This window comes from Desmodus rotundus, chromosome 3 (assembly GCF_022682495.2).
Source record: "Desmodus rotundus isolate HL8 chromosome 3, HLdesRot8A.1, whole genome shotgun sequence".
In the NCBI taxonomy this organism is placed as follows: domain Eukaryota; kingdom Metazoa; phylum Chordata; class Mammalia; order Chiroptera; family Phyllostomidae; genus Desmodus; species Desmodus rotundus.
The window spans coordinates 10,971,493-10,992,428 of NC_071389.1; the positions used below are offsets into that span (position 1 = coordinate 10,971,493).

The following is a 20,936-nucleotide window of genomic DNA, read 5'->3' on the forward strand; positions in this document are numbered from 1 at the left end:
GGGAGAGGCGCCTCCATGAGTCAGCCCCAAGCTGAGCTCAGCACAGAACTTCTTACCTGGGCTGCCAGGGACACCACTCCCCGAGGTAGGAACAGCCTCTGTTCCCCAAATTACACAGAACGGGGGGCTGAGTCCCAGCCTGGCCCTGGGTTCAGGATGCTGCCTGGCTCCTCATGCCCGGTCAGGGCCTCAGCTCCCCCCATCTGTAAAATGGGACTGCTGGTTCTGATCGGCGGTCTGTACTCTGTTCTCCGTGGCTCACCTAGGGGAGGGGTGGGCATGCCAAGCAGGAGGGACTCCAGCTCCCACTGAGACAATGTCCCCAGGGCCAGACCTTGGGCTTCTCCTCACACACGGGGGTGGGGGTATGGAGAGGGGCTTCTGTGCAGGGTTTGGGTGGAATGTAACATGTGCGACCACTGAGCCACGGCTGTCTAGGAGCCCTGCACACAGCTGTCCTGGCTTCCTCTGCACTGAGCCCCTCAGCACCCGGACTGCGCAGGTCCAAGCCAGGCAACGGGGCGTGTAGGGCACTACCACCACCTGGTCCCTGCCCCCAGGACATTCAGGAAGGTCCTGGTGACCAGGCGGAGATGAGCCCAGGTCCAGCAGACGGGGCTGGGAACAGAAATAAGTTGAGAGTTGCCTCAGTCTCACTAAGGTGCCAGTCCTTGAAAGGACAAGCCAACCATGGCAGAAATGTCCCCAAGATTCCCCAATTCAATGCCAGGGGTCCACAGAGAATGGGGCTGTACTCCTGCCCTTGGGGACCTCGGGGTACCAGGGATCGGATTCTTAAAGAGATAATGACACCCAAGTCAGAGAAGGCCGTGAGCAGGAGATGACTGGCGAGGGGCCAGCTGGTGACACACAACCAGGTGGATAAACACAGCAACTTCAAAGTAAGACATGTGCTCCGAGATGGAGGGACATGGGACAGATGCCTGGGAAAGGCCCCTTGGAGGTGACATGTGAATGGAGACCTGCGTGTCCTCCAGAGTCTGTGAGAATCCAGGGAAGGAGCGTTCCAGGCAGAGGAACCAGCGTGAGCAAAGGCCCTGGGGTTGGAAAGGGCTTGCCTTGTGGAGGAACAGAAAGGCCAGCGTGGGTACAGCTGTCCCCTCACGGGCCAGGTGGTCCCATTGTCTTTTGTGGACACTTGCCAGTCCTCCCACCCCACCCTGGGACTTAGGGACATGTACACGGCACATTCTCTATTCCTCCATCTCCTGAAACTCATTTGCCCTTTACTTTGAACTTTGGGTGCAGACTCACTAACCAGGAGAGTTCCTGCCTCGTGGAGACCAGGCCCTAAGCCATCAGGGGAGGACCATGGCCCCAGGGCACACTGGGAATATCTCAAGAGACAGAGACCTCAGGATCCTGCCTGTGTGGCAGCCTCCCTGCGTCCTCTGGCCTGCCCGGCGCAGGTACCCAGACACATGCCAGCCTCTACCTGGTGGGGACCCCACCCTGGCAGGTGGAGCTCGCCCAGAAGATGGTGTCATGACCTCCAGGCCAGGGGGCCAGCTCCTTCGAGAGTGAGAGGCAGCCAGTCCTGGAGGTGGGGCAGGGAGAGCAGGCTGTGCCCCCGGCTCCAGACGAGGCAGGAGTGAGGTGTCAGGAACTCTGTCCCAGCTCCCTTTCCAGGAATGCAAATCTGAACCAACCACTTCACCACCCAGCCCTGGCCTTCAGGGCCCTGCCCAGAGCTGTGCTGTGGAGGGGTCTGGGCCAGCCCACGGGGGTTTCAGCACAGTCCTGTGAAGGGGCAGCCGCTACAGAGAGGCCAGAGCTGAGGCTTCTTGAAACTGCCTCCCCTGCTCACCACACTTCAGGCTCCTGGTGGCTTTCAGGGTGAACCTCTACCCCAGCCCCCCACACTCCTTTCCCCAACATCCCAGGCCTGTTGACCTTGAAGTTCCCCAAACACACCAGGCTCTCCCCCAACTTCCAGGAGCACCTGCTCCTCCTTGGGCTCCCCAAATGGGGATTTGCACCTGGGTCTTGCCTCTCTCACAGAATGGGGGGACTTCCTCAAAATTGGGGGCCAAGTGTGCCTAAATCTGTGTGTTCAATGACCACTCGAGCTAGGGCTGCCAGGTTTGGCAGCAGAAAACACTAGCAGGCGTCCTGTATCATGAAGAGAATCAGCCAGAAAGGAAACAGAGGGGCATTGTGTCCCTGTCTGCAGTCACGCTCCTCAGGGCTCTGCCCGTCCCCAGGAGCGAGCAGATCCCCGCCACATGAAGAGGCTGGGGCTGAGGGCGGCCGTGTGACTGGGCCGCAGCTCCAAGCCCTGCACTCGGGCCTCCCCAAACAAAAGCCACCTTCTAACTGCCCCGCTTGCCCTGATTAGGCCCCCGGTTCCCAGCAGCTACCAAGGCTGTGCCCTCCTGCTGGGAGCTGGGCGGAGGAGCAGGGCTCTGGTGGTGGCAGCACCCCTCAGGGCTGTGCGGGCCTGGGCAGTGAGCCTGCCTCTCTGAGCCTCAGGCTCCTCGTCTGTGACACAGGAACCAGCACACAGTATCCGCGGGCCGGCCACCACGCCTGGCCCGTGCAGGCGCTCAGCACACGAGTGTGAGGGTCTCCAACTATGTAAATCCATGAACAGCCTGATGGTGGTCCAGCAGAAGCCTCTGTGGGGACCAAGCAGGCTGGGGTGACAAGGTCATTGGGCGAAGGTGGCAGAGGGGCCTGAGGGACAGAGTCGGGAGTGCCAGGAGTCAAGACCCTGTCCCGTTAGTCATGCCCATGGCCAGAGCACTCGGTAGGAGCTCTGGGCCCACCTGCTGGTGTCCCTGTAAACTTGTTACCAGGTCAAGTCTGGTCCTGTCTCAGCCTCTTGCCCGCCCCCCCCTTCAGTTCCGCCAGTTTCCAGAGCCACTGACGTGCATGGGCGCGCAGATGGCGGCAGAGACCTGCACGGGTATGAGAGCCCCGCGTGGACCAGGTGAGCCGGCAGAGGTGCCGTGCCTGCACTGGGTGCTCCGGACGCCACGTGCCACTCTCCCTCCCAAGAGAGAGCCCCCGCCCCTCCCCGCACCCATCACTGTTCCAGCTCTTTCCTCATCAACGTCAGCCGTCACCTGGAAATCATTCCTCACACGCTCAAGTGGCAGACCCTGAGCTTAGGTGCCCAGACCTGTTTGCCTAGAATATGGGCCATGCTGCGAGTCGGGGACCCCAGCAAGTCCTCCCCTCTCTGCACCCCACCGACCCGGCCCTAGAGCAAGGGGCAGAGCACACCCCAAAGCCCTGAAATCGGCAAAGGGCCACAGGTGGGGCACTGGCTGGTGCCCCCCGGAGCCCTCGCTGCAGACCCCTCCTGACCTGGGCTTCGGTGCTCTCAGGGGGCGGGGTCCCCCACACCCTGAGCTGCAGGGAGCCAGTTCTGCACCTGAACACACCTTGGAGCCACTCCAGGCTTGTCTGGGAGGCCAAGGGGGCGAGCTGGCAGCACACAAGCCCAGGCCAGGCTCCAAGATGCGACAATAGAGAAGGGCAGGCAGGGAGGGAGCAGCCAGGAGTAGAGCCAGGGCAGGGACTACAGAGCTGGGAGACAGAAACAACCACTGGGACCAAACAGGCGTCACTGTGCAGCGGACGCATCCGGCAAGGCCAGCGAGAGCCCGGGCTGTGTGTGGGCGCGTGCCGCAGCTGAACAGCTGTCCCGACAGCTGGGAGGTGAGGCAACATGGGGCCTCAGGGCTCCTACACTCGCCCACTCTGCGGTTCCTCTCAGCGTAGCACACCAGCAGCACTGGCCACCAGACCCAGAGCCTGGACCTTGCCAGTTCTAGGGCTTTCCCCCACATCAGCAGACAGGCGAGGAGGCTGGCCCATGGCCCCATGGCAGCGCTGGGCCCCTCCGGAGCTCTGGAGCATCCCCACACCACACTACCCACCTCTGGAAGCACACACACCACTAGGTCAGCTCACATGATAGGTCTGTTTAGCCCAGGAAATGCACGCTTTCTACTGCATCCTCAGGCACAGGCCCCCAAGGGCCTTGGGGGCAGGAGGGAGCAAGCTGGGTCACACCCCCAAACTGCCCGATACACCCCCATCCTCCTGGGCCTCCCTACATTGGCACACTCTCGCTTATGAGGGGGTCTGGGAGCCAAGCTGGTCTGGGTTCTCATTCGGCTCTGCTTGTCTCAGCTGCTCGAACCCTGGCAGGCTCCTACCTCTCTGTACCCCAGTTCACTTGTCCAGGAAAGGGGTACCTCCAGTCACATGGGACAGCAGTGGGGCTGACTGAGGCACAGTCGGTAGAGCACCAGCTTCAACGGGCCCTCAGTACAGACAGGTCCTCACCCTCTCCCCTGTTCAGAGGCTGACCTACTCCGTCCTCCACACCTGAGCCACAGCCAGTCAGTCCTCAGGGGGAATGAGGGCCCAGGTGGCCAAGAGAAGCCAGAGGAGTTAGTCCCAGGCTTGCCCCCAGGGGAACAGTCAGCAGGCAGGGGGCTCCAGGGGGCTCAGCCACGGGACTCATCTTGTCCTTGACTGTGGTTCCCTCAGTGCTGCCGGGGACAGTCCAGCTTCAGAAGACTTTCTGAGGCCTGGGAGATCAAAGGTAGCTCCAGGCCCTGCTCTTGGGGTTGCCTGTGACAGGAGACAAGGGGTGTGGCAGGTGCCGGAGCCCCAGTGGGGACACGGACCTGGGCACTGCAGCCTGGGTCTGGGCCCAGCTCTGCCTCCAGCCAGTTCAGCGAAGGGCAGGGAAGGTGAAGAAGGGTCTCGGGGACCCACCCGTTCCTCCCACTACCAGCATGGGGTTTTGACTGACCCGCCATCATCCCAGAAGTCCACAGAGGATTGTGGACAGGGTTGACCCCGATTGCCCAAAGGACCCCCTGGCGTGCCCGCTGAGGAGCAGGCACTGCGCCAGGCACTGGAGATGTGGCAGTAAATGAGGGGAAGCCACCAGTAGAGCGGAGCTCAGGGACATCAGCAATCAGTGAGCACGTGGACGAGAAGCTGGCTTCCACGCACTCAACAGGAAAAGCGGGCAGCGAGGGAGGGATACGGTGGGCACTGCTCTCTGAGATGGGCAGTCGGTAGGAGACCCTCTCTGAGATTGATAGTGACCTGAAAGGAGGAAGGGGAGGAGCATGCAAACACCAAACACTGGGGGTGAAAGGATATCGGGTGTGAGAGGCCACAGCGGGACTCCGGGGGTGGGCAGTGGGAGGGACAGGGAGGGGAGGCCAATCGCTCAGTGCCGGCAGGGCAGGGACGTGAGAGGGAGTGAGGCTCCGTCCTGAAGGTGAGTGCAAGCATAGGAAGTTTGAGTAGGGAACCCATGTGAAGGGCATTTTAAAATGACTGCCCGGAGCCCTTGGGGAAGGGATAGCAGGGGTGAGAGAAGACAGTAAGCAGGCTCCCCAGACTCCAGGACCAGGGTGCAAAGTGGAGAGGAGGGGCCAGAGCCTGGCTGGATTTTGAAGCAGAAGCAGAGAGAATCTCCTTTTCCGGCTGGTCCCCAGACCCTCAAAGGGTCCCCCTGGCCAGAACAGGGGCCAAACGCAGACCAGCCGTCCCTCTGGAGGCGGCTGGATGACCAACAGGAACCAGCAACGGGACCTGGTTAGAGCATGGCCACCACAGCCCTGCTGGCCCACGCCCCACCTTCCAGCCCACGTTCCTGCGTCTCTGCCTGTTGCCCTTCGTGGGCATCTAGGCCCCACGAGACAGATGGTGGACGTGCTGCTGCTGCTTGGTGCCTGCCACCAAACAGACACCAAGAGTAGGGCAATGAGTGGACAGCTGAGTCTGCAGGCTGGTGGACGCCCAGCTCCCCGAAGGCCCCTTTCTCACCTACAGGTGAGGTCCCTTCCTCTGGGGCCAGGTCCTCACCTGTAAGGCGCCAACACCACCACCCGACCTGCAAGGCATCTGAGCAAACATGACTGGGGGAGGGGAGCGGCACCTGGGGAAGAAGGGGCCTCCTAATCTCCCACTCAGACCCTAACAGTCCCGAATCGGAAAGTGAGGTGCCAGGAGAGGCGCGAGCCAAAACGAGGAAGCAAGTCTAGAAGGAGGTGGCCCCTCTGCTCCAGCGTTAGAGCTGAAGCAGACTTTGAGGCTTAAAAACTGTAGCCATCATTAGACATAATTTAGTCTGGAATCATCCAAATACCCCAACTGAAGTTGTGTGTTGAGGGAGACAGGAACTCAAGCAGCGACGAGCCCAGACGGGCTCGGGACAGAAGGTCCTGAGCATTGCCTGGTGTCCTTCAGCACCATGAGCCCTGGGCTTGGGAGGTGGAGTTCCCTCCCTAGACCATTAGCTGGCACCGCCCAGGGACCTGTCCTAGACCAGCGGGCCACCCGTCAGCAGCCTGTGTGGGACTGCAGCGACCGTGGGAAGCGATCACGTGGACACCTGGACACCAGGAAAAGCCGTGACCATGAAGATAAGAGGCTTGATGCACTTGGGAGGAGGGCAATTTCTCTGAGGCTTTTTGCAAGAAGTAAAAAAACAAAGGGCAGGGAAAAAATAGGCCAACCCCTCGTCATCTTTGGTGACTGCAGCCTTGCAGGCCAAAGACGCCAGTCCACAGTTAAGCTTCCAAAGATGCCTTGTCAACACTCAGTGCCCCGAGGTGTCGCTTTGAACACGGCTCAGCCTACCACACGGAGCAGTAAGCCGACACCTGGTGAGCAGGTACAGCCCTGTTTACACAGGCACCTTCCCGGTCTGCCCTCCCAGCTGCCCCAGTTTCCTTGCCGCCAGGATGTTATGTAACAGCTTTTCCGCGTGCTCACGTGTACCTGAGGGGTCTCTCGGGGAGACCACCAGAAGGTGAGGGACGAGGGACCCACGAGAGGGAACGAACTTGCTGCGTTCGGTGTGCAACCCCAGGGTCCCTGAGACCAAGGCCCTTCACCCGCCATCACCACACAGGCCTGGACCTCCTCTCCTGAGACGTGGAGCTTCAGCAAGAAAAAGTCAAACTGTCGTAGACTGGAAGTAAATTCGTTAGTAGTTCAGAGAAGCTATTTCCTTACCACATGGCAGGCAAATAATCTCATGGAAGCCTGGTGACCGCCCTACCCCAGAGACACACACGGGCAGGGAGACTGGAGACACTGGGGACAGGCGGGGAGGGAGGTGGTGGAGCTGGGATTTGAAGGGAGTGGGCACCTGACACGGCTTTGGCGATGCTGCGCCCTCTCCTCGGCCCAGTGAGGCCCTCGGAAGGCCCCTTGCCCAATGCTGATGTGCACTCACGCGCTCGCCTGCCAGGGCCGCGGGCCGGGCTCCCACTACAAGCCGCTTCTCTCTCTGGCTAGCCCAAGCTCGCCACTCACGCCTGCTCGTGGCCACCCCACCAGGAGCTCTGCGGGTGGGACACCGAGTCCTGGTTGTGTAAGTCTTCGAAAGGCACCCAGAGGCACTTCCTGTGCCCAATGGTCTGGCCTGAGGATTGAGCTACACAGGCTGGACATCAAGATAAGGCAGGCTGTGAGGGAGCAGCAGCAGGCAGAGGAGACAGATCGGGAGATGGTGCTGGTGAACGCCGCCTCCCCACGAGGCTATCTGGGTCGGCCGTGCCCTAAAATCTGGGAGAGGCTCTCAGGAGTCTTGCTGCTTCCCTGGCAAGAGGGCTGCTGCCCACGAACCTGGGGAAGGTCTCACAGCCCCCGGGGACAGGAGCCACAGTGGTTGAGAACACAACTTCAGGGGTACAAACCTGTGACCCTGGCGGCTACTGGCTGAGGCCTTCGGCCTGCGGGGCTACCATAGACTAGAACAGCACACTGACACTGCACCCAGAGAGGAGGTGCGCGGCCAGGGCGGCCGCTGACCGCGTTGACTGTGGGTCTACCCCAGGCCCTCTCCTAACGCATAACCCCGAAGAGAAGCCACCAAAGGACCCCCCCATCCGCAGCGGGCAGGCGAGTGTCCAGTGCCTTGGCTGCAGAAAGCCCAGTGCCCTACTGCACTGAGCCTGCCTTTGGCTGAGGATAGAAAAGCATCGGGCTCCATGTGTCTTTGGGTTCCAGCTCTTAAGGCCAAAACATTGAGAGAAGCCAAGTGGTTTGTTTAGGAAAGATCGTGTTCGTCAAACGCGGCGCCGCACCTCGCTGGCCGGAAGCAGACGGGCTCCACTTGGTGCCAGCAAAGGGCCCCGAGACAGGGCTTCTGACATGTCAGTCTTCCAGTGCTGACATCGGGAAGGGCTGGGCGGCCGGGGAGGAGCACTTGGCCAGTGTCACTACAGAGGAGTTTAAGCAGCAGTCGACACCTCTTTCTCAATGTGTATTAAGTCATTTGTTTATTTCTCAAGAGGCGCGCACTCAAGTATTAAGTTGGCCAGGACAGCTCATGGCTCCTAGGTATGTACAGGTCCTTCGACGGCTGGGGTTACAGACGGCTTCATAGCTAGTGCACCACACACACGAGATAAAAAGGAAGCCTAAAAACCCCAGCCACTCCAAGGAAAGGTGTGGGGGAGGGGGGAGTAATGACGCAGCATCCTGTGGGAGTTGATGCACAGGAGGGAAGAGCCCGGAGGGGGGGAAGGCCGGCCAGCTCCAATCGGGCAGCAGCGGGTCCGTGGGACGGTCAGGGGACTGAGTTCAACAGGTCCTTCAGGAAGCTCTCCGGATCAGTGATTTCTGCGAGCAGACCTGCACCGGAGACAGAGGCTGGTCGGGAGCGGGAATGCGCAGCCCCACTGAGTCACGGCTGCCGCATCCCTGGAGAGAACACACTGTGCTCCAACAAGTCTGAACAGGGGCTCCCTGGGAGGGCGGCAGTGACTGGGCAGACAGTCGCCGAGCGAACACTCCCGTTCTGTGACAGGCCCTGCTCAGGAGCCAGGCCCTGCGGCTCGCTGGAGGTGTTGCAGTGGCAAGGCCCGAACTCACACTCTTCCCCTCAACCCGGGTGCACGGACCACAGCAGGGGCCTGCAGGGCCAGTGCACCTGAGCGTAAGTGGAGCGGAGGCACGGGGGAGCCTTCGGGAAGGGAAAGTGTCCGCGGCCTCCAGCGCATTCTCAGAGGGACCTGGAAGGCTGGAGGAGCAGAGAAGGGTGGTAGGACCCTGGGCTCGTCTGCGCTTCGGCCACTAGTCCTGGGGCCTTGAGCACGCTGCTGACACTCAGGAGCTCCGTTTCCTCAACTATCCCATGGGGACAGTGACAAGCCCTTGTCTCACCACTGTGGGGGTTAAATTAGGCCACGTGTGTGTAAGTGCCCAGTGCACAGAAGGGGCTCGAGTAGCATCAGGGCCCCTGTTGCCCACCCCCCTCACGAAGCAGGGGTGCTCACATTTTATTCAATCCTCATCCAATGACATTTTTTTTTCATTGTTTTCAGAGAGCAGGGAAAGACGGGGAGGGAGGGAGAGGGTGCAGGATGGGGAGTGGAAGAGGGAGAAGGAGGGAAACACATCAATGTGAAAAAAAAAAACACTGACTAGTTGCCTTCTCGTTAGTGTCCCAACCAGGGATCAAACCTGCAACCTGGGATGCGCCCTGACCAGAAATTGAACCATGACCCTTTAGTCTACAGATGATGTCCCCAGAACGGAGCCACACCAGCCAGAGCAGGGCGCTCACACTGAACAGACGTGGACCTGGCAGCCCCAAGGCCCGGCACCAGGCAAACCGCAGTCCTCTGCCCAGAGTCTGCGCAATGCAGACAACAGTGGTGCCGATCATCACCTCTTGGTTTTGGAAGGTGTTTTTGTCCTTGCATTCAAATAGAGTGTGTCTGATGTTCTGGAACTTTCTATCAGTGTAAACAAAGTAATGCAGCCACACTGTGAAAACCTGACCTCGGAGTGCAGGCCACAGAGCCTCCCCGCCAGTGGACTCTCACTCTCCCTGCTTCAGGCTGGGGCACCGCCACGGCCACAGGGCTGCTGCAAAGCCCCGCACTGAGGCGAACACTGCCCTCGCTCTGCCCACCGTCTTTCTCGTACTCGCCCTTACATTCAGCAGATGCCCAGGCGACACGCACAGTGCTCAGCCCTGAGGACACAAACACACAGGCTGCCTGCTCTCAGCTAGGGGTCGCTTCAGTGGCTCAGAGAAACATCAGGGCTGGGGAGACGCATGTGGAGCGTCCAGTGGTGAGAGGCACTAGCTGACGTGATCCAGAGAACGAGGGAGGCACCAGGCCGAAGCCCCAGGGCTTTGGAGGAAATGCCAGCGGCTGGGGCTCAGCTGGGGGGGGAAGCAGAAAGCCACACAGTGCACCACTGCAGACCTGTGAGAGCTCCATTCCCAGAGGACAAACGCACACACACAGGTACTAGTGGGACCCGGGGAAATGTTCCCCTGCTTCCTCACATGTCACCACATCCCCACAATGAACACGAGGGGAAATGAACAAGCTCCCAAAGAGCCAGGCAGGAGCCCGCCCGCGGACAGACAGCAGGGCGGGCCGAGAGGGCGCCGCGTGCGCAGTCCGAGACAGGCGTTCCCAGGCAGCAGCCCAAGTCACCTCCCCCTGCGGTCGTCTGACGCTTGCTTATGAAAGCCGAACAGTTTCTAACGCGTCTGCACGAACAGCACACATCTGTCGTAGGAGGAACCCGTGTGCACAAGAGAACAGCGACCTCCGCTTTCACCAGCTGCGGGATGAGGGCCCGTCTGAAGTGCCTCGTAGGACAAGAGCTCAAAGTGTGGCCCTGGCCTTACACTCAGAGGTGCTCTGATGTCTGTCACTGATTTTAAGAATTGGAGGTGCAATCTTCCACATGTCCCCAGGGCAGCTGTGACACGAGAGGCAGGAGGGCCTGACCAGTGTGGCTCAGACGGCTGGGTGTCACCCCGCAAAGCGCAAGCGGTTCAATTCCTGGTGAGGGCATGTGCCTGGGTTGGGGGTTCGGTCCCAGGGCAGGGTGTGCATGAGAAGCAACTGATCAATGCCTCTCCCCCTCTCTTTCTCCCTTTTTCCTTCTAAAAATAAATAACTAAAATCTTAAAAAAAAAGAACAGAGGCAGGAGACAGATAAGCTCCATGTTCCTTCCCTGAACTGTCATCAAAAGCCAGGAACCAGAAAGGGGCGCTGCCAATTTTCCAGCTGTGCCCCACTGGAAGCTTCAGAGCCTCCGTTACCCCATCTACAAAGCAGGGTGACCACAGCCCATGTCACCCAGGGCTGCCTTGTGGACAATCGGCAGCACAGGCCTGGGGCGCAGCAAGGCCCTGGTGTGCGTCAGAGCGGCCGCTCTCGTGGTGAGGGGCTCAGGGTTACCTATCTCTCCCAGACCCTTTGGTGGCTGACAGGCTAGTTCTCACTGCTGTGTCTTCTGACAGGTGAAGGTAAAAGCTACGGCCAACCCCATGGAGACAAACGGGCTTTGCTGCAGATCTCGGAAAGACAAAACCTCGTCACTGACCAGCCACGTCGAGGAACTCCGAGAAGGTCTCCACCGGCATGAACTCCTCCTGGAAGGTCTTCAGGGCTCTGTCGGCAGCTTCGCAGACAGGCATGTCGTTGTGGCGGATGTACTCCGCGAGAGAGCAGGACCAGCCTCCCTCGGTGTTGCTGGTGGGCACCTTCTACAAGAACCAGCAGGAGCCGGGCCGGGGGCAGAGGGCAACGAGGCGGGCTCATCAGCCCCGAAGGAACGGAAAGCCTCCCCTCCCCTCCCCTCGTCAGCAGCGTTCCCCCTGCAGGATGTGTTTTGCTCCAAGAACAATGAAATTTCACCTGGCTCCTCTCTGGCCCTTTGTTACACACCATGTCACTCAAACCTACAAGCTACCAGTGGCTGCATTCTTTCCTCCCTACACGTCACACCTGCATTCCCCAAAGAGGAGGGAATTGTCAAGATGCCTTAATCGAGCTGTTTCGTTCAGATTACAAAAAAGGAACCAGCCCACACCCTCTGACTCCTCCCGGGCAGAGAGGAGTGTCCTGTTGTAAGTTGGGCTGGCATAAGTCACACTTGACAGGGCAATGGAGTTTTTCCAAAACCGAGGGGATAGGAGCAAGCAAAGGCTGACTCAGGAGGGGAGACTTCCCTGCAGCAGCAGGCCTGCAGCGGGACCCAGGAGCGGGCGGAGACAGCCCGGGTCTGGACTGGTGTCAGCCCGTCCCACGGTGGGTGCGTGTTTCTGGAGGAGGCCAGCGGGGAGCAGCCACCTGCCGGCCGAGGCAGGGTCAGAGCCAGCAGCACAGGTCACGGAACACCCTTGCAGCCACCCACCGAGTCTCTGATGGTGTCCTTACCTTAAACATGTTATAAGTGAGATCGACGAGGGCCCAGAATAGAAGGGAGGAGCGATACACAGAGTAGTCCTTCACTGTCTTGTCTGTCAGCCTGGAAAAGAAGGCCCGCCTGACCACACGTCCACGCAGACATGGAGGGGCACTCACGGGCGGAGCAGGGGAAGTCACAGCCACCCGTGTCACTCCGCTCCAGCCCCTCGTCTGTCTTCTCTGAAAAAAGGGGCTGAGGGCAGGAGCTCGTGAGGCCTCAGGATGCAGTGGTTCATGTACTACAAACGTGTCCCCCGAAACACTCATCTTTAGCACGGACTCTCTTCCGAATCAGGGTGGATCAGAAGAAAGGGAGACCTAAGCTGCCATATGGTAACCAAAAGCCTAGGGCCTCCAGGCGAGGCCGAGGGCTCACGTGTTCCCCCACGTTCAGCCCCGACATGAGTGCATGGACTTGACAGGATCTAAGAAATCCCCCCAGTCTGCACAGTCCCACTGTGGGAATTTTCAGTCAACAGACCTAAAGCCACCAGCTACAGCAACTGGTCCACCACGTGCCCTGTTGAGAACAGCGCGCTGGGGGAGAAGCGAGACGAGCAATGGTACCTTCAAGGAACAATCCAGAACTGCTTACCACACCCACTGGTTTCTATGTAGTATGGATCACCTCCACTTAATCCCTGATGCGGCCGAGGATTAAGGCCAGCCAGTCCCTTGGAGCCCTGGGGCTGTCTGAGACAGCGTCCACTGCCCCCTTGGCAGACACTCCTGCTGGGAGGGATGGTCAGACCAGGCTCCTCTCTGCCCAGGGAGTGACGTATTGGGGCTAGAATTCGGTTTCCACCACCCACGTCAACGAGAGGTGTCGTCTGCAAACTGGCTTCACCCCTGTGGTGAGCACAGGCCATCGCAGAGGACTGGAATTTAGTGTAGTGTGTGCGTGTGCTCGTGTGTGTAAGCATCACAGAAGACGAGTACGGGTGCTCTTTAACATAGGAGCTGAAACTGCGCTGTGTGGGCCCCGTGTGAGCGGCCCCTGCTGCATGGGACAGCCGTCCACTTCCAGTCAGTGAATGCGAGTTCTTTCGCAAAAGCAAAATAACGATAAGACGAGAGAATTCCATTTGTTGAAATAGGCTTCCTGTACCCTCCCTCCACCCAAAGCCCTCCAAAGCACCCACTTGCTCCCCTGCCTGCCCCACACAAGGGTGCCACTGCCTGCAGTGAAAACGACTGTGAGGTGGGCCTGGGGGTCAGGACGATAGTCCATTTCCATGCCAACAAGGTGACAAGAAAGCCCCAGGCTTCGGTACTCCAATTCTTGGCAGAGGACCCTTTCTCTGCGAATGTGGAACACACAGAAGAGGCCAGCCTCTCTGGGGCGGATTCCTAGAGCTACGCTTTTGAGTGTCTGCCACTGCCGCCCTCCCCAAAACGCACAAAGCCCGTGCTGGCGACACTGCCCCAACCAGCGGGATGATGCCCTTCAAATGTCCTTCCAGCCTGGCCTCTCCACATAGGGTGTCTCCACGCCGTGCTAACATCTAGCTCCTCCGCCTGTCTGTTTTAGGAGCCCCTGCTCGGTCTCCACGCCACACCAGGGGTGGCCCTCTACTATGACTGTTTTGCCTCGGTAGGCAGCAATCCTGAATGACCCTGCCCAACTTAATTATTTAACGCTAATTAGTAAAGGTGACTAACTGCTATGGAGAAAATGGCAACTCAGGAGTGTAGCTCACGCTGGGTTTCCTAATTGAGCAATGACCAAATCAGCTTTTCCTTAACTGCCTGAGACAGTAATGAATTCCAGTCTCCCAACTGAAGCAAAACAGCTCTTGTGGGCTCAGATTTCACACCTGCCACCAAGAGCCTGTGCCCAGGAAATAGCCACTGTACATGCCGTGGAAGCAGGCCAGCCTGGCTCGCCGACACCTTAGCACCCCCCAGATCTAACCCACGACTCTAGCGGTTAGCTGCCTATTAATGTTTGGAATGGGACAGAGGTTAGATAGGAACCAACAGGACTCGCCCCCTCCTGCTCCTCACAAAGGCGCTGTCGCTGGCCTGACGCAACCACAGAGCTCCACCCCGGTCTCCCTGCAGGCGGGAGATGCCAAGACCAGCACCCCTTGGTGAATGCGAGCCAATGGAAGTGAAGAGACCAGGGGTGCCAATTCAGGCACATGGCTGCCGCCACCTGGCCTGGCACCATCAGGGGCGTGAAAACTCCTGGGCTCCCTCACTGGCCTACAAATGTGGAATGTTCCCTCGGGTCCTAGAGAAAGACTCCCAAGGGCAGATCTTCAAGAAGGGAAGATTTCCCTTGAGTGGCAGAAGCAAACTGCCAGGCGCGCCCCCCTGCTCTATAGCCCAGGGCGGGCAGAGACTGCACAGGGCCACTGTGAGCAGAGGGTGGTGCCCGCTGAGTCCTCCGCGTGTGTGACCATCCACGTGGGCACCTCAAGGGCCTCCTGTTGTTGTTCACGGATGCCTCTACCCAGGCACCTCCCATCTGACCCAAAGCCCAGCACAAGGTCATGAAAACAAAGACCACTTCCTTCTTTGGGAGCATCCACATCACTGAGGAGGAGGAGAACAGCTCATGAAATGTGACAAGGACAAGACAGGAATGTGACCAAGAAGAGATGACAAGCTTTTAGTGGTCGGAAAAGAAAAGCCCCAACTGCAGCCACGCAGAGGTTTTCCTAGTTTATGCGCAGACCAGGTGACTGGCAGACCAGTCACCTGTCTTAGCCCGACACCCGGATGCTCCTCCTCGCCGCCCTGCGTGTGACTAGCTTCCTCTTGAAACTTCCTATAGATGAGCCTGGCTCCCTTGCTAGGGGCTGAATGCCAGACCCGAAGGCGGCCAGTCACCTGCCAGCCATCAGGCCTACACTCCTGGCGGTGCAAATGGAGACAGGGCAGGACCGATGACGGAGCCCAGCGAGCACGCCTTCCCTGGGCACATGCACGCTGCCAGGTAGCTTTCACACACGGGGCACACACAGTCCGGGCAACAGGGGGCAGGAGACGGCTTCCGGAAGTGGGCGCTTCCTGAGGCAGGCACTAACCTGGTGGCTCCTCCCGGAGCCACTGCCCGGGCCTGCGAGGTCACCAGCAGCCTCCGCAGGATTTCCACTCGTGTGGCTTTCCACTTCTCGGGGGGCAGGACGTGCAGGGCCAGGACTGTGAAATAGTGGGGCCCATCCACTTCAAAGGCACTCTCCACCCACTTCTCCTTGGGCTGCTCCAGAAAGCCCTGGAGGTTCTTCTCCTCTCGGGAAGTTGCTCGGGTTCTAGAACAAAAGGGACATGATGAAACCAGGGTAGACACCAGGGACCAGCAGCAAGCGCGGAGGAGGCTGGCTCAATTTCTCATCTTAAGTGTCTCGAACGCTTGGATCACAGCACACTCCCACCCATCCTGGAATCCCCCCTCCCCCTCCTCCCCAAGTGCGAGTGCCGCTGCCGCCCGTCCAAGTCCGTCCCGGTGGCATCTCCCCTGGCCCCTCCCCACCCCCAGCTCAGCTCCCACGCAAGTCCCAACCAGGGGCTCCTGAGTGCCCTGAGTCAGGCACATCCACAAACATGCCGTCAGTGTCCACGTAACTCTGGAAGTGACAGCCAGCACCTTTTTACCATGGTACCTGACGCCCAGAGAAACGAGGTAATTTTCCTGAAGTCACAAGCCAGTAAGTGGTGGGAGCTGATGTGAATCCAGAGTCCGTGACGCCCAGCCCACCGCCTGCACCCTCCCTGCCTCTGCACAGTCTTACTAGAGCTAAGGGGTTCACACTCCGCCTGTGTCCGATGGCTTTCCATGGCTTGCTATTTTGTCTGTTATGTGCCTGTGCCCTGTCTCCTTCATCAGAACAACTTCCAGGGAAGCACTGCTTCTTGTTCTCTCTCTTGCCTAAACTGCAATGAGAATGACGATCATGAATTTGCGTGCCAGGCACCGTTCTAGGAGCTCCATGTGGACTGTCTTGTTTAACCCTCACAATGACCCTGAAACAGGCGCCAGCACTAGCCCAATCTTACAAACAAGGAAACTGCAGTAGAGAGAGTGAAGAGTCTGCCCAAAGTCACACACTGGGATGGGAAAGAACTGGGCTGCGAACCCAGGCCATCTGGCTCCAGAGCCTGTCCGGCTAAATGAACTCTGTCTTCCCTGCATGAAGAAGTTTTGGCACGTGCTCCCTGACCTGCACTGAGCAGGCATTTCTGGCTACTCTCTCTTCGGAGACCCTGGATGGTGCTGTCAGGGCAAGAGTGCTGGACATCCTGCCCTAATTCTATGGTGGTGGGGAGTGGGGGAGAAGCGGGGAAGGGAATAAACACACACAGCACTAGGAGCCGGAAGACCCGTCACCAGGCGTGCAGAGGGCGCTTCCAGACACGGGGCTGTGGGAAGCAGGAGCAGCGGCACCAGTGGAACAGAGGGGCATGCTCAGCTTGATCTCCCACAGCTGGGAGTCAGAGGCCTGCCACCATTGCGGGTCCTGCTCAGCTCTGCTCTGGACCATGGAGTCACATACTCGCCTTAATAGACAAAGGCAGCCACGGCCCTCTCCCAGCCCGCCTGGGACCAAGCTCACAGCAATGGCAAATGACCGGCTAGGAAAGCAGTCTGTGGATGAGAAACAGTGCCTCTCCATGAAGGCTGCGGGTCAGCCCCAAGCTGACCAAGACAACCGTGACACGGCCACGTCCCTCTCCAACTCAGGAATTTGAGCAGGAGTTAGAATGCCTAGCATTCGAGAAACTCTGACACCTGACATCACCAGTTCTGTTCTGCTGGGCACATCACGCTGGCCCTGTGGGTCTGCTCTCCTCCCTGAAGAACGGGGCAGTCCACTCTACGTCCTAGCTGCCAAGAAGAGACATGTCTCTGCAAAAGCCAAGGGCTCGGTCAAAGGCTGCAAGCACGTAATTAGGCGGCTCAGCCCGAAGCAGGGTTTGGACAGTGGGAACGTTTGTGCTGTCAGCAATGCAGGTGTTTCTTCCAACAGTCTGAACAGTTCAGCAGATGATGTAATGCGCTGAGGGAGACCCGCCCGTGCGTCTTTTTAACAATGAGGCCTGTGGTCTGGAGGTCAGTCAGCCTTTTAACCCACAAGCAAATGGGAGGGAAGCCGAAGATATCACTGTTGCAGAGAGAAGACCAGAAAGGACAACAGGCAGACTGTCCTGTTGCCTAAGCTGAACTGCAGCTGCTGGGGGGGGGGGGGGGGACTGTACGCGGCCTGTTAGCTGTCTGCCCACTAGATCTATAAGACTTGCTGGAAGAGCGGGGCCTAAAATATGAAACCATTTAATAAATCAAATCTAAGAGCTGAAGTATTTCAAATCTCTTAATTTGCTTTGGAAATCTGGGAGTGAAACGAAAACATTATTCTCTACCCCTAAGTGCTTCTTTAAAATCACACTTACACATCAACCCATTCATTCCACAGTGTGCGTGTGGATAAAATACAAACCTAGTTTTTCCTGGCTGCCTGCCTTCTCAGTTGACTTTCCCAGAGAATCTTTACCACTCCCTCCTCTCTGCCTACACTGGCCAGAAACATTGCTCAGTGGAGGGGAAACGGGAAGCAACTCCAGTTCCCACTTATGAAACAGGCTCTTGGCTCTGCCGCATGCCCTAGATGTGAAACCCTCACCTGTAACACCTGTGTGCCCTGCAAGTGACTGTTTCCAACCCACGGCCTCCCCCCATCCAAGGGAAGAGAGTCCTGCAACGGGAATACAGGTTACATTGAAGCAGAAGCTTCAATGGTCTGGTTTCTCCCAGTTTCTGTCCCCTCTGTGCTGAAGTCAGTCCAGAGATGCAGCCCTCGGCTGCTCAGGTGGGAGATGGGACAGTTTGGGAAAGGAGTCACCTAAGAGCCACAGGTGAGCGTTCCTACATTAGCAAAGGCTGCCTAGGTCAGACATTCGCTCTGAAACTAACTAGGGCAAACGTGGAAAAGCGGGAGGCCATGCTGGGTCAGCCGGATGCTGCCCGGCAGGGCGTGAGGTACTGACGTGTTCAAGACGTAAAGCACAGTGTGAATGATGTATGGGATCAGATGGATGTTGCTCTCCCGGCCGCCGCCGCCGGTGTCCGCACTGAACGACTGCTCCATGGCGAAGCGCAGGAAGAGCAGTTTGATGTCATGGATGTTCAGCTGGTACGTGGGCTCCCGCTGGCCTGTGCATTCTTGGAGGTAAGTGTTGTGCCTGGGGGTGGGGGGAGCAGAAGAAATGCTGACATGGAAGCAAGCTTCCTGGCGAAAGCCCTGTTGGGAGAGCCCCCCTTGGCACCCCCTTCCCCGATGGCTGCACGGGTTGCACATGGGATAGAAGGGAGCATCGAGGACAAGGACTGGGTGACCAGGAAGGGACAGCAGAGGACATTTCACTTCTGCTGGGACTGAAAATGATGCTCTCCAAGCTTTAACAAGAACCCACTGCTTCTGAGGGACCCATTTCTTGATGGGTCAGTGTCACAGGACAAATCGTGGCCACGTCCAGAAGAACATTTTGGAAGAAGAAAGGTAGAACTTACTCCTTCTGACTAACTAGGAAATCTATTCATAAGAATCATTTCCTCAACCTCCAAATAAAAGCTTTTTCTACGTCAATTTACATTACAATCGATTATGCTTATTAACTGTGTGCCCTTAAGTAAGTTCCTCAACCTCTCTGTGCCTCCATTTCTTCATCTGTGGAGTATGTGTAACAGTGAGACACGGTAAGCACCTCAGTGACGCCTATTGCTCCTTCCATCACCATCACTGCCAGGCGGCTGATCTCTGGTGAGGGCCTGGGGTGCGGCTCCGCTGCACAGGGCACCAGCGAGAGGCCAGGACCTCACGGAAGCTTCAGCTGCTCTGCTCTGGGTTTTAGGACAAGGAAGGCCTCAAAAAGGCCTGACCTTCCCCATGTAACCAAGCTATTACTTTTCGTTACTTAAACCTCAGAAGCACACACTGTAGAAGGGAAGGAAATTTTGGCCTTGAGGACCAAGTCAGGCACCCTGTGTCTTACGTCCTCAGGCCAACCGGCGGGGGGGGGGGGGGGGCGGGGGGAGGGTAGTGAGAGACTAGACATTCTCCACGGTGCACCAGACGCCGAGGGTGCCCGTTTCTCTCAGCAGAGTTCCTCTCCATTCCGAACAGCCCCCTTGCCCTCAAGCAGAGAGATGGATTCCCAACAAAGGCAGGCAACAGGAAATGGTCTTACCACAAGCTGGCTGACAGCTGATTCCCATTTCCTGGGAATCCCCTTTCCTACCATGCAAAATGCTCAACACTCACCTTGCCAAGCAGGTGGCAAAAGCTGATTCAGGAACGTGAGGTCCCCAGACCGGAAGGAGCCCATTGCACTTAGTGTTGGCGTTCTGGAGGGCGGCACTTTCCCACTCTTCCCGGCCTCGAGCCAACCTGGGTGGGGAGGAGAGCAGGGACACATGACTGCTGGAGCTCACTCGGCAACCAGGCACCTGGGCAAGTGGGGTGGAGAAGGGTTTGCTACCACTAAGGAAGCCAGCCTATGCTCCCGACCCTATACAGAGAATTAGCCATTTGTGACCCTGATAGGGCAAATACAAGTTCACTGCTTCAGGTAAACACCACTGCTTTCCCCAGCCATGGGCCAAAGCCATGGATATTTTCCCAGTCATATGGCAAGAATGATTCTGCAGCCTAAATGGTTTAAGGTCAAACACCCTACCCGCTGGAGACTAAAGAACAGCATTAAAACTTCAGGGCTGGCGGTCCCACCCCTCCGAGTCCAGGGCCTCGGACAAGCGGCCCTCCTCAGTGAAGTGAAGTAATGGAGGCCTGGAGCTGAGGCACGTGGGAGGGAGAGGCCTACTGAAGGTGCCAGAACTGGAGAGCCGGGCCCACCTGACGGCTGCCAGGTGGCAATCGTAGTGCACAATGTTGAAGTGGGACACGGTGCTGTAGCCCTGCTGTTTCCGGGGTTTGTTCTCCATCTCCTCCAAGGCTACCCGCTTGGTGAAGGTATAAATGCCCAGGACCTTCGTGGGCTACAAGGACAACGGAAAAAGGAGGAGAGGTGAGGAGAAACTCAAGGCAGCTCTGGAAGCAAGCAAAACAGAGCAGAAGGGACCCGAGTGTCTGCCCTCCTAGGAGGGGATAACCCAGGAGAGGGGGTGACGGCCAGCACCCCAGCCTCTTGGTTAAGCTCTGGGCTGGGCACAGTGAAGTGAGGAGTGTGGGAAGCAACCAAACTAAGCAGATGCTATGCAGATGGAAAGGCAGAAATGTAAGTTTAAACTGTCCTTTTCTTTTTGCTTCATTTGTCTAAAAATGGAGAGTAAAGTGCCCTCTTGATAAGTCACTTGCTTTTCAAAAACTACCAGGCAGCCCCCAAGAGCCCGTGTCACACACAGCAGCACTCACAGGGCGTGTGGCCCAGAGCGCCTGCCCTTCAACAGCGTGAGTGCTGAGTAGTAAATTCAAGCTGCAGAGAGAGGGGCACCCCCCACCCCCTTTAAGGCCTTTAGGGGAACAAACAGACCACTTGGTGCTCTGCTCCTTTCAGGTGTAACTCTGGTTTGGGGGAGGGGGGCGCTGATCGCCCCAGGTGTCCTGAGTGGAAGCAGCATGGAGTATTCTTAAAAGCCCAGGATTCTGGCTCTATGCCGTGACCTTTGTTCTCTCATCCATAAACTGGGGCTTTTTACAAGTTTAAAGACAAAATTACGCAGCTGACATAAAGCCCTG

General features: G+C 58.0%; 1 protein-coding gene across 4 annotated transcripts in view; it reads right to left on the reverse strand.

Moving 5' to 3' along the window:
- Nucleotides 1-8,265: 8,265 nt before the first annotated feature.
- Nucleotides 8,266-20,936, reverse strand: part of UBR4 (ubiquitin protein ligase E3 component n-recognin 4) — a 118,445-nt gene continuing 105,774 nt past the window's right edge. For all 4 annotated transcript variants that reach the window (XM_053921231.2, XM_053921229.2, XM_053921230.2 and 1 more), the window contains 7 exons: nt 20,094-20,236; nt 19,503-19,628; nt 18,229-18,423; nt 15,273-15,497; nt 12,208-12,298; nt 11,372-11,534; nt 8,266-8,646 (listed from right to left, as the gene is read on the reverse strand). In XM_053921231.2, the coding sequence (XP_053777206.1) occupies nt 8,582-8,646; nt 11,372-11,534; nt 12,208-12,298; nt 15,273-15,497; nt 18,229-18,423; nt 19,503-19,628; nt 20,094-20,236 (1,008 nt within the window). In that variant the 3' untranslated portion in view covers nt 8,266-8,581. The remainder of the gene's footprint in view (nt 8,647-11,371; nt 11,535-12,207; nt 12,299-15,272; nt 15,498-18,228; nt 18,424-19,502; nt 19,629-20,093; nt 20,237-20,936) is intronic.